Source organism: Diorhabda sublineata, chromosome 9, assembly GCF_026230105.1.
Source record: "Diorhabda sublineata isolate icDioSubl1.1 chromosome 9, icDioSubl1.1, whole genome shotgun sequence".
NCBI lineage: Eukaryota > Metazoa > Arthropoda > Insecta > Coleoptera > Chrysomelidae > Diorhabda > Diorhabda sublineata.
Genome location: NC_079482.1, coordinates 25,402,796 through 25,416,643, shown reverse-complemented (window position 1 = coordinate 25,416,643; position 13,848 = coordinate 25,402,796). Strand labels below are relative to the sequence as shown.

The 13,848-nt window shown below is 28.6% G+C and overlaps 4 protein-coding genes across 5 annotated transcripts; 3 read left to right on the top strand and 1 right to left on the bottom strand.

The window, feature by feature from the left end:
* The first annotated feature begins 9 nt into the window (after nucleotides 1-9).
* Nucleotides 10-6,143, top strand: LOC130448627 (progestin and adipoQ receptor family member 3). Its single transcript, XM_056786067.1, has 8 exons — nucleotides 10-82; nucleotides 465-710; nucleotides 1,051-1,128; nucleotides 4,119-4,342; nucleotides 4,742-4,898; nucleotides 4,965-5,117; nucleotides 5,607-5,795; nucleotides 5,856-6,143. Exons 3-8 carry the CDS (start codon nucleotides 1,051-1,053, stop codon nucleotides 6,087-6,089), a joined length of 1,035 nt encoding a protein of 344 aa, XP_056642045.1. The 5' UTR covers nucleotides 10-82; nucleotides 465-710; the 3' UTR covers nucleotides 6,090-6,143.
* Nucleotides 6,144-6,584: 441 nt separating this feature from the next.
* LOC130448699 (RNA-binding protein 48) lies at nucleotides 6,585-8,037 on the top strand. The gene is made up of 2 exons (XM_056786175.1): nucleotides 6,585-6,794; nucleotides 6,897-8,037. Exons 1-2 carry the CDS (start codon nucleotides 6,699-6,701, stop codon nucleotides 7,248-7,250), a joined length of 450 nt encoding a protein of 149 aa, XP_056642153.1. The 5' UTR covers nucleotides 6,585-6,698; the 3' UTR covers nucleotides 7,251-8,037.
* Nucleotides 7,955-13,339, top strand: LOC130448697 (zinc finger protein 680-like). Of its 2 annotated transcripts, XM_056786172.1 has the most exons (4): nucleotides 7,955-8,212; nucleotides 11,101-11,192; nucleotides 11,790-12,529; nucleotides 12,890-13,338. In XM_056786172.1, the coding sequence occupies exons 2-4, from the start codon at nucleotides 11,166-11,168 to the stop codon at nucleotides 13,269-13,271; spliced, it is 1,149 nt and encodes a 382-aa protein (XP_056642150.1). In that variant the 5' UTR covers nucleotides 7,955-8,212; nucleotides 11,101-11,165; the 3' UTR covers nucleotides 13,272-13,338. The 2 variants fall into 2 exon arrangements, with proteins under 2 accessions (XP_056642150.1, XP_056642149.1); XM_056786171.1 differs by lacking the exon at nucleotides 7,955-8,212 and having other exon boundaries at nucleotides 10,859-11,192; nucleotides 12,890-13,339.
* On the bottom strand, nucleotides 8,678-10,880 carry LOC130448698 (ras-related protein Rab-18-B). The gene is made up of 3 exons (XM_056786173.1): nucleotides 10,339-10,880; nucleotides 9,481-9,606; nucleotides 8,678-9,376 (listed from the first exon to the last, which is right to left on the bottom strand). The coding sequence occupies exons 1-3, from the start codon at nucleotides 10,714-10,716 to the stop codon at nucleotides 9,266-9,268; spliced, it is 615 nt and encodes a 204-aa protein (XP_056642151.1). The 5' UTR covers nucleotides 10,717-10,880; the 3' UTR covers nucleotides 8,678-9,265.
* Nucleotides 13,340-13,848: the final 509 nt, after the last annotated feature.

The following is a 13,848-nucleotide window of genomic DNA, read 5'->3' as shown; positions in this document are numbered from 1 at the left end:
GATAATAATAATTATTGAATTTTCGCAGCGTTTTAACTACAGTGATTTTTAAAGAGAGAATATGGCAAGTTTCAAACAATTTGTGAGTACACTAGGTATATTTAAGTATATTTATGTTTCTAAATTTTCTTCACTCATCACGTCATCATTAAAGAAATTTATAAATATATTTTTAATAGATTAATCTTATTTTGAACTTTTGAAACGAAATAGAATTTAAGCAACTTTAAATTCAATCAACATTATTATAGTTTATACGCAAACAGCGACATCTTTGGATCAAACTAATAACATTAATAAAGGAGGGAAATTCACACTAAAAAACGCCATATTGTTATATTTAGTTATTGGTTATTTTCTCGTATAATCAGATTTCTTAAGCATCATCTCCTAATATTTAATTCAAAATGAGTGATGGTCACAAACAATACGGAGGTCGTCAAGTTATTTTATTTATTGAGTAGGTCGTTGTTTTGCAACAGTAGGAGATTGTCGACGAGCTGAGGAAAACTCAGTTGATCACCGTCTCCGGGAAGGCAACGTAATTTTGTTGTTTTCGTTAGCGCTCACTTTCGATGTTAGTTTGCTCAAGATGCCAAATGAATAGAAAGTCGAGTTAATAACAATTTTTATATAATTTACGGTACAGTAAAGTTATTATTAGAAAAATTATTATTGTTAACGTGAAACTAGAAGAAACTCAAACTAAGGTAAGTTATCTAATATTTTATTTTGCTTTTTGTGATACAGGGTGTTATGTAAATTAAAACATTGATAACTACTACTTACAAATTTAGTTTAATCAAGACAATATAAGATTTAGTGATAAATTTTGCTATAAAAAAAATTAAATATCGAAATAGTCTATTAGGAAATTGCTAAAACAATAATGGGTTTTAAAATGTGCAGCATTCATTACTATTGATGTTTGGAATAGATAATAGTAACAAATTTGCATAAATAATAGTCTGGTAGTTGAGGTTAATGATACAAACATTTCTTTTGTTTTTTTTTGTTTTATTTCACGTGTTTTTTTTTCTTTTTCATAAGATGACCGTTACTTTGGTAGCAAAACATGAAGTAGTTACTGACGACAATGACAATGAAACTTGTTGTACCACTTCTAAGGTGAGTAAACCTGATATCAATGTTTAGAAATTACAATCAACACTTTCACATTATACGATGTATAATATAACTTGCACATCTCTCTCCTGTTAACAAACTTTATTTTTTATTTTCTTCACAATTAAATTTTGAATAGCTTTTGTTTTGAATTACAGCTATAAAAACATTATAATTGGAAACCTTGAATGTTTATAATGGTACATTAAAATTTTATTTTCCGGGATATTCCAAGCATACCAACTACGTAAAATACAAATATTGTCAGCACTACATTTCCGTTTCACGTATATTTAGACACAACAAATTTGAAAGTAAACAAATAACATTTATGCTGGTACTATTTTTGATATTTCATTTTAAATATAAATCATAAACTTCAAGCAACTGAATTATTAAGTAAAAATAACAAATAAAGGATTTTATCCATTTGTAAAATATATCTAATTATAAAATAAATACGTTTTGAAAACTACTGTAAATGACAGTTATCAGAAGGAATCAAAACGAATCTTTATTCATAGAACCTAATTAATGTCGTTTGTCGCTATCTCTTTTCAACATATGAGTAAGGCGTATAGAGAGAGCGAGGTATGTAAATTATAAATTTTTTAAAATTATTTTCCATATTCATATTTTATTAGGTATTATATCAATAAAACGCAGTTTTGATATACTCTGTATAATAATACAAGCATTTCACATCTTATAATCGTATAATTTGAAAAGTCACAAATTATTTATGGGTGTCAAAAAAATAATTGTATTGGTTGGAAATATGAAGTACGTTTCTGTTGTATGTTAATAATAAATAAAAAACTCGTTTATAAGTATTTACATGGACATTAAGTATAAAGGCGACAATGTGCGTTTTGTGTAAAATAAGAAAGTTGCCAAGAACAAGTTCCGTTGATTTATCTAGGTCAATTTCAATAATAATTCAGAAAACTTTCGACTACCTATCACTTTTACTGAGGTAATATTACACTTTATACGAAATTGAATTTATTGAATTTCAAGTATAACCCGTAGTAAACATCCCAAACAAATATTTAGTTGAAAAAAATTGACAAGATGGCGGTAAAATGACTCATTATTAACAGTGAGTTTTAAATATGAAACAGCTGATTTAATGATAGTTTTTACAGTGTTGTCAGATCTATTTTACTAGATACCTAGTTAATTATTATTTGTAAACGTAAATAGTTATTACCTACACCTATCTTTGCAAATACTATTACATTTTTTGATATAGAGTGAGATTTTTTATTAAAATCAACGTGATAAATCTGTTGATAAATTCGGCCCCCAACTATAACCTTGACCAGACTTTTTTTATGCAATGGGTCATTAACCCGAAAAAACAATCCTAATCATTAAAATTTTCAATTCGTAGTCGATTTATGGTATAATCGATGTACAAACAGAATCTTAATCAATTATTTCTTGCATACTGGCATTGACAATACAAATAAAGATAAAAAGTTAACATAAAACTACTTTATGTGGAATTACTGTAGTTGCCAACATATTTGACATTGACCGATTGACTTTTGACTGATTTTTATTTACATACTTATAATACAATACTTGTATTAACGACATCCAAAATTCTTAGAAATAATACGTTTTGATATGGTTTTTAAAAATCTTGACCTATCATTATTAGCTTTAAAGTTAAAAATAATGAATATATCTATGTACACGTAACAGTAGCCACTTCATTTTCTTCTTCTTTTTCATCAAATCATAATTTCAAAATAATAATCGTGACACAACTTTTAATTATTTATATTATCAACTTTATTTCGTTTACCTATTGGATTTTCGGATAAAAGCTTCTAAATAGATAAACATTAAGTATAAAGTCTAGCGTTTATTACATGTTGTGATGAATACCCCTTGCATGTTATGTTCGCCTAATGGAAAAGTGAAGTTGCCGATGATGACGCAACAAAAGTGACATAGTACTAAATGTAGAGATGGCGTCTTTGCGTTATGACCCTGTCAAAGTTGAAGTAAAAGAACTAATTTGCATGGCGGTGGTTTCCTGCAGTTTTTCCCAATCAAGCGCAACTACCTTTTAGTTTAATGATGTTTATTTTATACGTCTACTATGTGCTAACCTTGAAATTATCGATAATAATTGTTTTTTTATCACTAACTATGGCCACATGAGAATTTATTGATTTTTCCGAAAATTGATACCATGTATATTTTGTAATAAAAATATTTATATCAATTTATGGACAGTGAAATGATTAATATTTTCAATATTTTAAAAAAATATCAGCTACAGCCGCTTTAATAGTACATGTAAATTATTTAAATTTTTCCAATACTATTAACATACGTTAAATAAACAAATGAATAAAATCAAATTACAAAAATTACCTACGTGATTTAATTATTCCTACATCGCTTTGTCTAGACGTGACAAAATTGTCAAACAACTAACTACATTTATTTTATTGTTATTAGTAAAATATCACACTGTATAAAAGAAAAAACACATTGATATTGTGTCCGTTACTCTTTTTTTTTTTAATAAATTCATCTTCTCCTTTTTTACTTGATTGAAAGAATTTTGTTTACATCTCAATGCCACGTTGTTCACGCTTTTTCTGTTATTAGGATAACAGAAGCGTGAGAAGGTCAATGTATGCGTTCGAAGCTTGAATCAAACTCGATTTTATGTCACAGTGTTGCCAAACTATAATTAATTATTTTAAAACACATAATAATCCGTCGATATCATTTGCTCAATAATAATTTGAATGAATAAAAAAAATATTTCGATTATTAGCATGCTTGGAAGTGATAATACAGGGTTGTTTCGTGATGATACAAGGTGTTATATAATATTAATACGCATAATATTTAAGCTTGGCAACATAGCATGCTATTCAATTTATCCAAGTTGACTAAAGGAAACTGTGTTTATAATAGGTACGTTGCCGATTTATTTAATTTGAAATAATGCATTATTTCAGGCTGTATCGCACTATCGCACACAATCATTATTAGAAGATTTGTCTGGAGCTCCAAATAAAAATTCAATAGACGAAGATAGCGATGATGACGAATATGACGAAATTTTTTACCAAAAAGCGAAGGAATTGTTGCCTTATGACCAAGCTCCGCCATATTTGAAACATAATCCTTTTATTTTGACAGGATACAGAAAAAATCTCAACACAGATTTATGTGTATCAAGGTAAGTCTATTTATATTCAAAAACGTTAATCGATTACGATAATCGATTAACAAATAACCGATTTAATGCAGTCACGTGATACTTCTATCTGAAACAGTCTAGAGTGAAAAGTAGTTTCATTTGTGTATCATTAACGCGAATCAGTTTGAATAATCGATTACAAACAACCCAGTAAAACAGGTTATGTTGGCAGATGTTTATTCCTATTTTAATAATAATGAATTATTTATATTTACATTGAAGTTTTTGTATCAGAATCGATATATTCAGTATAGAACTGATTATAATGACAGTTGACATTTGACACTACATCTATTCTAAATTGTTTCGTGCCACGTGGCTGCGTTCGACTTAGAATCGCGGGATCAGTAAATGTATTATAACCTGTCTTTTTTGTAGTATATTTTGGTGGACGAATGAAACGATCAACATATGGTCACACATTTTTGGATTATTTCTTTTTATCTTGTTACCTATTTACGATTTTATGATATTGAAAATACAGGCCACTTTCAGCGATAAAATTATAGTTGGATCTTTTTTAGCGTGTTTTGTGGTAAGTATACCTAACCAACAATTTTTTAATCGCTGTTATTTTAAAAACATAAATATTTTGTTCTAGTTATGCATGGCCTTATCAGCGTTATACCACACATTCTCGTGTAGATCGGAAAAAGATTGTAATAAATATCTCTCTTATGATTTGTTTGGTATAGCTTTATCTTTACTAGCGATATATACATCTGGAATTTATTATGCCTTTTGGTGCGATACAGTAAGTATCATAGTCCGGAAACTATGAAAAATGACCGATTTGTATACATAAACATTTTTATTTAATACAATACTTCCACCCGACCCTCGTATATTTTGATATGAATAAAAGTTGGCAATTCTGTAGATTCCTCATTGATCGAATCGCAACCGGTTTTACACAGCACTTTTGACATATAACTGACAATTGTATAAATTGTAAACAAATAGTGTCCATTTTGCTCTTTATTGCGTTCTTGTTATTGTTTTATTAAAATATAAAAACAGTTCTTGTCAGGACTCCTCAAATAATATTTCAAGTACCAGCAGACACCAAATTTTTATTAACCTTCTTACAAACGTAGTCACTTGACCTTGAAACTCTGTACCTATTTAGTATGAATAGTATTTAACGCCACAAATCTATTTGTCCTCCTAGTTCTATAAAATGAAAACAAGATTTAGTTCTATGGTTTGTTTAATGAACACGTTATTGCAAATTATTTTTCAGGACTTGCAGTTGTTTTATACCAGCACTGTAACTGTGATATTTGCCATAGCAATGACGTTACATATACCTCATTTTAATATTCACTCGAATATTAAAACTATAGTTTTTGTAGCATGGGGATTATACGGTGTGATACCAACTATACACTGGTCCATCATAAATGGTGGGTTTGAAAACCCACTAGTCTGTGTGAGTTAATACTCTATGATCTTTTCATTGGTACCAACTGTAGCGTTGATTTATTTTTAGATTTTGTTACCTAGGGTGATCGGAATGTATATAATAAGTGGTATCGCATTTGTTATATACATAACGAAGATTCCTGAACGTTTTTTGGCGGGAAAGTTTGACTTTGTTGGACATTCGCATCAATGGTGGCATATATTCGTCGTACTAGCACTTTATTATTGGCACAATAGTGGTTTGATATACATAGAATATCGGTTAAATCATGCTTGTCCAAATAAAATGAAATTTCCATAATTTTAATATATTTTATTTTCATTATATTACGTAACTTTTAATAAAACTGTGATAAGACAATTGTACAATCATTTTCACCCTGTATTTACTATGTGATTATAACATATCAGTGGCGCAATGTTGCCACACTATTTGAATACATACATATCAATTAATTTCTAATATAACCAAATTCTTACTAAATATACAATTCTTAATTATAATAATTTTTTGAATATAGATAAAACTAACCATTCGGCAATGAAACATTTAATTTAAACAAAGATAAGATACACTTTATCTATGAATTTTATTTCGTGAAAGAACTTATGTTTTAAGATAATTATTTCATCATTTCCGGTCTTGAGTTTTATAGTTTTATGACTTAAGTATTTGTTTAAATTCACGAAAATAGTAGTTAATGCAACGAATACCAAATTAGAAACAAAACGATCATTATGTGCACCGCTTTACCGAAATTGATTGAGATCTATGATTAGACCTAACTTCAGATTTGACTAAAGAAGTGAGGTTATATTTATGTTTATATATAATATAAAACTCTATATTTTAATCTTGAATTGTTAAATAATACATAATTATAAATGTTAAGTATATTTTTTATAAAAAATGAGTGAAGATAAAGAAAAAATTCATCACGTTCAGTTAGAATTATGTACTACAAGACCTGCGTATCGTCAAGGGAGAAAATTGACTGCAGTTAAGGTGAATATAATTATTAGAATAAAGTCTAGTTATGTCTTTTTCATTATATCAGAACATGAATTATTTTTTATATAATTAAGTAGATTTAGATGTCGATTTTAGGTGTATACTATAAATCAGGAATCTCAACATTTGTACATATATGGTGTACCTTCTATAGGTTTACGAAATGAATTGAAACAACTTTGTACCAAATATGGTCAAGTTTTAAGTATCACTGTTGTTGCTGATGCATCAAATGAATTGTTTACAGAGTGTTATCATGTCAGGTATCAAAGAATTCAGTCAGCTCGTATTGCTAAAAGATTATTAGATACAAAATCGTTTTATGGTGGTATTCTTCATGTTTGTTATGCTCCTGAGTGTGAAACCATACAAGAAACTAAAAATAAGTTGTTACAAAGGAAAAGAGATGTCTTGATGAGGCTACCGAAACCAGAAAATGAAAAAACTTGAATTTGACTGATAGTGTGTAGTTGTAAATTTTTGAAAATATTAAAACAGGTAATTTTTCCAATTATAAATGTATAAAAAATGTTTTTTTTTGTTTCATTACAAAAGGGGGAATAAGTATTATAATCCTATATGTAACAAAATTCAATTTTTACATTTCAATGTACAAGATTATTAATATAGTATAAATAGAGTTATAACAAATCAAAGTCGACTTTTTTGGTTTAAAAATCGAGAAAAAATCCTATTTTTCGAAATGACGAAAGCAAATCTTCAAATAATTTTTTATTTATTCTCTCATTTTAGTTTATTATATTAATTACATTTGGCAACGTTGTAAGTTATTCTAAACAAGACAGTGGCTTAGCTTACATCCTGCGGATCAATCGCATATCATTTACGAATGAATTTTGTTAAATGTAGTTTTGTGGATATTATTATCCAAAACATTCCCTAGATGTAATATAATGATTCACAACCGAATTAAGCTAATGTACTTACGATGCGATATTTGTATCTTCTTATGGGAACTTACCACATAATTTCCGTCATCAGAAATGACTGATAAATTCAAATATTCTTAAATGGATTCAATTTCATTATTTATTATACGTATATTATACTATAACTTCATTAAATTTTGAATTATAAATTTACAAAGTTGCTATTTCTGTTTCTCTTGATCTGTGATCTGAGTGGTATAGTTCGGTGGTCCGTTTCACTTCATTGTGACATGGATACACTATGCGAAAACCATAGATCTAGGTGATTTGGTATTGTAAACTTTATTTTTTATAGGTTAAGTAATATTTGCGGGTATTACAGAATTTCAATAAAAATCATAGTTAAATTGTGAAACATCTAAAGTGTTTTTAACTATCAAAACGATTTTAACTTCCTTAGTGAGTGAGTCATTACTGAATTATTTTTTTATTTTATAGTGCCTTTGTAAAACATAAAATTGGGTAAGTGAATTAGTCATATTTTGATAGAGAATAATAAATTTTAGGCAATGAAATAAAACAATTAGTTAAATAAACAATTTTATTTTGTAGCAGGTTTTTTATAGTTGTAAATAAAATAGAAAAACCGATTTTTGTGTAGAATTGAATCTTGTAAATTATAAGAGAAATTATTTGCTATAACGAGGTGATTACCATATTTATTTAAATAAAAATAGGGCCATTTATAACTCTATTTTCATTTTTTTTATTTAAACACATAAGATTTATGTTTGTAACAAAAATTTATTAATATCCTGTTATTTTTGTCCATTCTCGTCATTCCTTGGATATGAAATTAAAAAATCGTTTTGAACCACTTTTTTGAGTCCAGATCGTATTAAGTGACTTTATAATCGTATTAAAGGATTTATTTTTTATCAAGAAACTGTTAACAGGGTGGAAATGGATAAAAAATAAAATAAACAGTTTTTCACAAAAATCGGTTTTATTAATTGATAAAAAAAATATTTAGATACATTTGGTTATATAAGTTACTTATCACATTATATACTAGGTTTCAATGAGATTAATATAGTAATTTATCGATATTTTACAATTGTTTTCATACTATCTTATAAAAATAAGGTCCGATTCTCTAAAACAGATTATAAACTACCAACTGCGAATTTTATTCATCTGTAATGAAATAAAAAATTATTAGGAATGGAAAGGACACTCACATGCACCAATACTCCTTGTGAAAACTTTATTTTGTATTCTTAGTGTGATTCTCGAGTAAAAATTAGAGGGACAGCTTTTCTGGTACCAACAACTGAAAAATACTAAGAAAAAAGAAGTGTAACAAAAATAAATCAACTTCACAATGGAATGATTCACTTAATGATGCATTGGGAATCAGGAAAAGGCTGATAGAAGAAGCTGTTGTGCTGTGACCAATAGATCTACTAGTGTTTATATATTATTTGTAACATCCAATAAGCAATGTGATTAGTATTCGTTAAAACACAAGAAAGTTTAACTTATTGTTGATAAAAAGGTGAAAATAATTATAATTTAGACTAAATTACAGTATCCGGCACATCTAGACTGTTCCGGATGGTCCTTATTTCCTACGTGAATGTTGTTCATTGCATAAGATTCCCATAAACTCGGTGTTTGTATTATCTACAACAATGATAATTTTTTTTGGAATACCACATTTCATTGGAGAAAAAAAATAACTAAACTTATAAATATTCAATAATTACTAAACAGATTAATATATTTACTTTGTGGACTAATTCTTCGAAAGCTGATTGTACTCCATCCTTTGTTTTAGCACTAGCTTCAATATATAAAGTTTGATGTCTCTTGGCAAATCTCATGGCTTCTTCTCTAGATACTTCTCGTTTATTCTTCAACACAAAAAAATTACATCGATTTCTCCAAAACAAAATTTTTCATTGAAACTATAGTACATTTTCTATGAAAATCATTCTTATAGAAATCAAGTTATCACAAAAAACAGATCTGAGAAAGTATTTCTTTTTGACTGTGGGACAAATTGCAAAAAATCTTATAGAATCTGTTGAAGAACTACTTCCAAATGGGGTGTTTACATTAAAAAATTATTAAACAGAGTTGCAAGTTTATGAGGAAGTGTTAATATTGAATTGTCAGTTAGTCTGACAACTTATGGAATTGGGAAAACTTAAAAAATGGAAGGGAATATGCCAGACCATCCCCTGTAATATTTCAACATGTTAATGACCTAAAAATATATATTCAAGGGGGTTAATGAACAAAATGAACGATGAGAGGAAATCACTCAAAGGATCCATGCAGGCATACCATAAATTCTGGCTTCTAATTCTATGCAAAAAAATCAGTAGACGTACTAAAATGAAAATATACAAAGTTGATGAAGAACAACTTAACACCTTTGAAAGAAAAATGACACGAAGAATATATGGCTGATGGACAATATAGAATCTTTATGAACACTGAAGAAATGAAGAAACTAGCACCAGATTTATAAAATCGCAGCGTATAAGAGGTCAACGAATGAAAAATATAAGTTAAAAGAATAATAGAATGGAAATCCTTAAAATTTTATAAAAATGAAGTATGAATAAGAAAGAACTTACCACATCTATTTTATTACCAACAATCATTTTAATGATATCACTTTTGGTAGAATAAGTTTCTAATTCATTTAGCCACATCTCTAGTTTAGAGAACGATGCATAATTGCTAACGTCAAATACTAAAATGGCACCTTGAGCATCTCTATAATAGGATGGTGTTAATGTTCTAAATCTTTCTTGTCCCGCGGTATCCCATATAGCCAGTTTCACCGTATTACCATCTATATTTAATCGTTTTGTTTTAAAATCTACTCCGATTGTTAAAGTTTGTTCGGGGTCGAAATTATCTTCTGTAAACCTAAGGAGAAGGCTCGATTTCCCTACACCACTCTCACCTATTATTAAAATTTTTAATGTTGTAAGAATATCTTCTTCCATTTTAATATTTACTTTGGATGTGTTATTTTTATAAAGAAGAAAAATAATTGTACCCAAAAATTAAATTCGTTTATATTTTTTCTTTATGTACGTCGCAAATCTTCAAAATAATGAACATTGAACGTTTGTCAATGTCACGTCAAAGTTTAAAAGTTAATTCTCTCTTCTATTTAATAAAATTATTGCATAGAACTTGGAAGCAATAAGGTACATGTCGTTATGTCATTAATGTCATAATGAACGCCAATTGTCAATATCATGGTTTAAGTAAAATAGTATATTTGATTAACACTGTGTATTTTGAAATTGGTTAAATCATTACAATTAAAATGAGTAAAATAAAAACACAAACAATTTCAGATGATAGGTGTCTTGTTTGTTTAGAAACATCTTCAAAGTTATATCCTTTACGAGGACCAATTGCAAATTGTGATGTAGAAGTTAGCACCATGATTACTTATTGCACTTCTATCGAGGTAAATCAAATTTTCTTAAACTGTTATCTATATTAAAAAGATAACAATTTCTAGTATTTCATATTTAAAGAAAATAATAGGTAATTAATAAATTTTACGTATATTATGAAAAACATTTTTTGACAGTTTATGATTTAATTATTTCTATCACTATTCTAATACAATTATATTCGTGTATGTTATGGGTTTTAAAATGAAACTTCTTAATAATGTAGAAATCAACCTTGTTTACAAGAATGTAGTTTTTAGAATGAAATGTATTTTCTCAAGTTTTAACCAGAACCTTATTATCTTACCCTCTTTGCAACATAAACATCCCCTTTCACAAATAACTGATAAGAGTGTTTATCAATATTCCAGCCCCTTGCCTTATCAGGTATTACAATGGTATTTTACCTAAATAAAACAGTTTTAGTTTGAATGTATATGAATTAATATTTTTATTCCAACATGTTAAACTGAATTTCTAAGATAGTTATGATCTAATTCTACATATTAAACACCAATAATGATTCATATTTTCTAATTTACCATTGGGTTGAAATTGAATTTTAATTATTAGACCTAATATTTTGCTTATATGCTTTTAAATTTCAGTTGGATTTATCTGAGGATATACCCCAAGGAGTTTGTGTGCCATGTTTTAAAACAGTGAGAATAGCCTACAACTTCATTTTACAATTTAGAGATAATCATCTAAAGTTGATTTCTAAACAAACAGAACCAGATTTGGAGAATGAAGTTTGTGATAAAGACTCAGATAGTGACATCAAAAATGAATTTAGTGAAAGTAGAATAGTACAAAGCGAAGATAACGATGATTCTCAACTAATCGACGATGAAATTCAACATTATCTAGAAGGAGAACAAGAAGATGTACTCGATGAAAACACAAAGGAAGAAATAATCGAATACGAAGAAGGGGATAACCAGGAAGTTGTGCCGGATCAACAAGAACTTGAAGAATATGATCAACGAGAAATTGACATGGAAAATATGAATATACAACCGGTAACTGTAAAAGTTATAAGACAAGTCCCTTCGTCACCTAAACAACCGCAAACTGTACTTAGAAGAAGAATTAACATTCGGTTTGCTTGCCCGGTTTGCCCTGGTATGTTTTTCGCTTCATTCGAAAGCGGACTTGTGCCCCACATGTCTTTACACAGCGAATATTTCAATTGTAATATCTGTTCGGATAATGCTGAATTATATAACGGCGACTCTTTTCTAAATCATTATATGGGACTCCACAGATACCAATGTCCGTATTGTGGGAAAAGTTTTAATAAAACGGGGACCTTAACGGCACATATAAAGACCCATTACAGGTTTAGGTACGTATTTATAACAAAATTTAAGTTTTAACCTCATTTTTTTTTACATTTCCGTAATTTTTTCGAAGTCTGGCAACGTTGTTTAAATAAGAGTTGATAGGTTTGTTCGTTGCTTCGATTCCGATTCAACTCTGATACTATTGACATTGTTTAGTTTTGTGTTCAGTTCATTAACTAATCCGAATCTGTTCTAGTAGTTCTAGGATTTTTGTTGAAGGTTATAATATAAACAATTCAATTTTATTTTCGTGTTTTTTCATCTTTTATGAGTTGAAAAAATGTAATCAAGGTAGTGAATACAATAAGTGAATTTTATGGATAAATATGGACGAAAGGTTTAGAGTGAATTGTTTTTTTTAGGTTCCATTGCAGTCACGACGGTTGTCCAAAATCATTTCCAACGCAATGGAGTTTGAAGAAACACGAAGCGGTACATTCCAATTCTTGTGAGTTTTCGTGTGCGGAATGTAACATGGAATTTAAAACTTACGATACTTTTATGTATCACCAGAAAAAGCACGGCGGAAGGAAGTTCTTGTGCATGTGCTGCGGTAGAACTTTCTTGCAGTCTGTACATTTGAAGTACCACATGCAACAACATACTGGAATAAAGCATTTCAAGTGTAATTTTTGCGTTAAAAGTTACACTTCGTCGTCTCAGTTGAAGAAACATAAAAGGCGACACCATCCCGAGCAAATGGAAGCAACGGAGAATTCGTCGTTTGTAGTCGACATTTTGTAGGTACACTCAAGCTTGTAAATTTGAAATAAATAAATAATTTCTTCAATGAATAAACGTATTTTTTTAATTTTTTGTTTTTATTATTACGATTAACTTCCATATTTTAGTCTCAATTTTTTATTTAAATAGCTAAAGTGTAAATTGGTAAAATACAGGGGTGTATTGAAAAATAGTTGAAAAAATTATAAATTTAACATAAATATTTTAACAAATGAATATAAGGGGCGTACAAAAACAATTTTTCATGAAATTTTCTTCTTTTTTTTGGAATAAACGTTTTTTTGACGTTTTGGAACGTTCGACAAATGACATTTTCATCTTGTTTTCGAATTAGCGGTTTCTTGAGATTCCGGAACGATCGGAAACCTCGTTTATCTTCTTCTTTTTCCAATAAACGATCTACTTATATTTTAAACGGTTGACAACTGTCATCTTCTTCTTTTTTTCGAATAAACGGTCTACTTATATTTAAAAACGTTCGACAACTGTCATATTCTTCTTTTTTTTTTTCGAATAAACGGTCCCTTGAGGATTTGGAACGTTTAGTAACTTCCTTTATCTTCTTCTTTTCCCAAGA

What these genes read in the sequence shown, in the direction of transcription:
- LOC130448627 (XM_056786067.1), top strand. Translation starts at nt 1,051, where the DNA reads ATGACCGTTACTTTGGTAGCAAAACATGAAGTAGTTACTGACGACAAT. An exon ending in CTTTTTTAGCGTGTTTTGTG is followed by an intron (nt 4,899 to 4,964) that starts GTAAGTATACCT and finishes ATTTTGTTCTAG; the next exon opens with TTATGCATGGCCTTATCAGC. An exon ending in ATGCCTTTTGGTGCGATACA is followed by an intron (nt 5,118 to 5,606) that starts GTAAGTATCATA and finishes ATTATTTTTCAG; the next exon opens with GACTTGCAGTTGTTTTATAC.
- LOC130448699 (XM_056786175.1), top strand. Translation starts at nt 6,699, where the DNA reads ATGAGTGAAGATAAAGAAAAAATTCATCACGTTCAGTTAGAATTATGT. An exon ending in GAAAATTGACTGCAGTTAAG is followed by an intron (nt 6,795 to 6,896) that starts GTGAATATAATT and finishes TGTCGATTTTAG; the next exon opens with GTGTATACTATAAATCAGGA.
- LOC130448698 (XM_056786173.1), bottom strand. Translation starts at nt 10,716, where the DNA reads ATGGAAGAAGATATTCTTACAACATTAAAAATTTTAATAATAGGTGAG. An exon ending in TTGGTAATAAAATAGATGTG is followed by an intron (nt 9,607 to 10,338) that starts GTAAGTTCTTTC and finishes TTTGTGTTGAAG; the next exon opens with AATAAACGAGAAGTATCTAG. An exon ending in TCGAAGAATTAGTCCACAAA is followed by an intron (nt 9,377 to 9,480) that starts GTAAATATATTA and finishes TCATTGTTGTAG; the next exon opens with ATAATACAAACACCGAGTTT.
- LOC130448697 (XM_056786171.1), top strand. Translation starts at nt 11,046, where the DNA reads ATGAGTAAAATAAAAACACAAACAATTTCAGATGATAGGTGTCTTGTT. An exon ending in CTTATTGCACTTCTATCGAG is followed by an intron (nt 11,193 to 11,789) that starts GTAAATCAAATT and finishes TTTAAATTTCAG; the next exon opens with TTGGATTTATCTGAGGATAT. An exon ending in AAGACCCATTACAGGTTTAG is followed by an intron (nt 12,530 to 12,889) that starts GTACGTATTTAT and finishes TGTTTTTTTTAG; the next exon opens with GTTCCATTGCAGTCACGACG.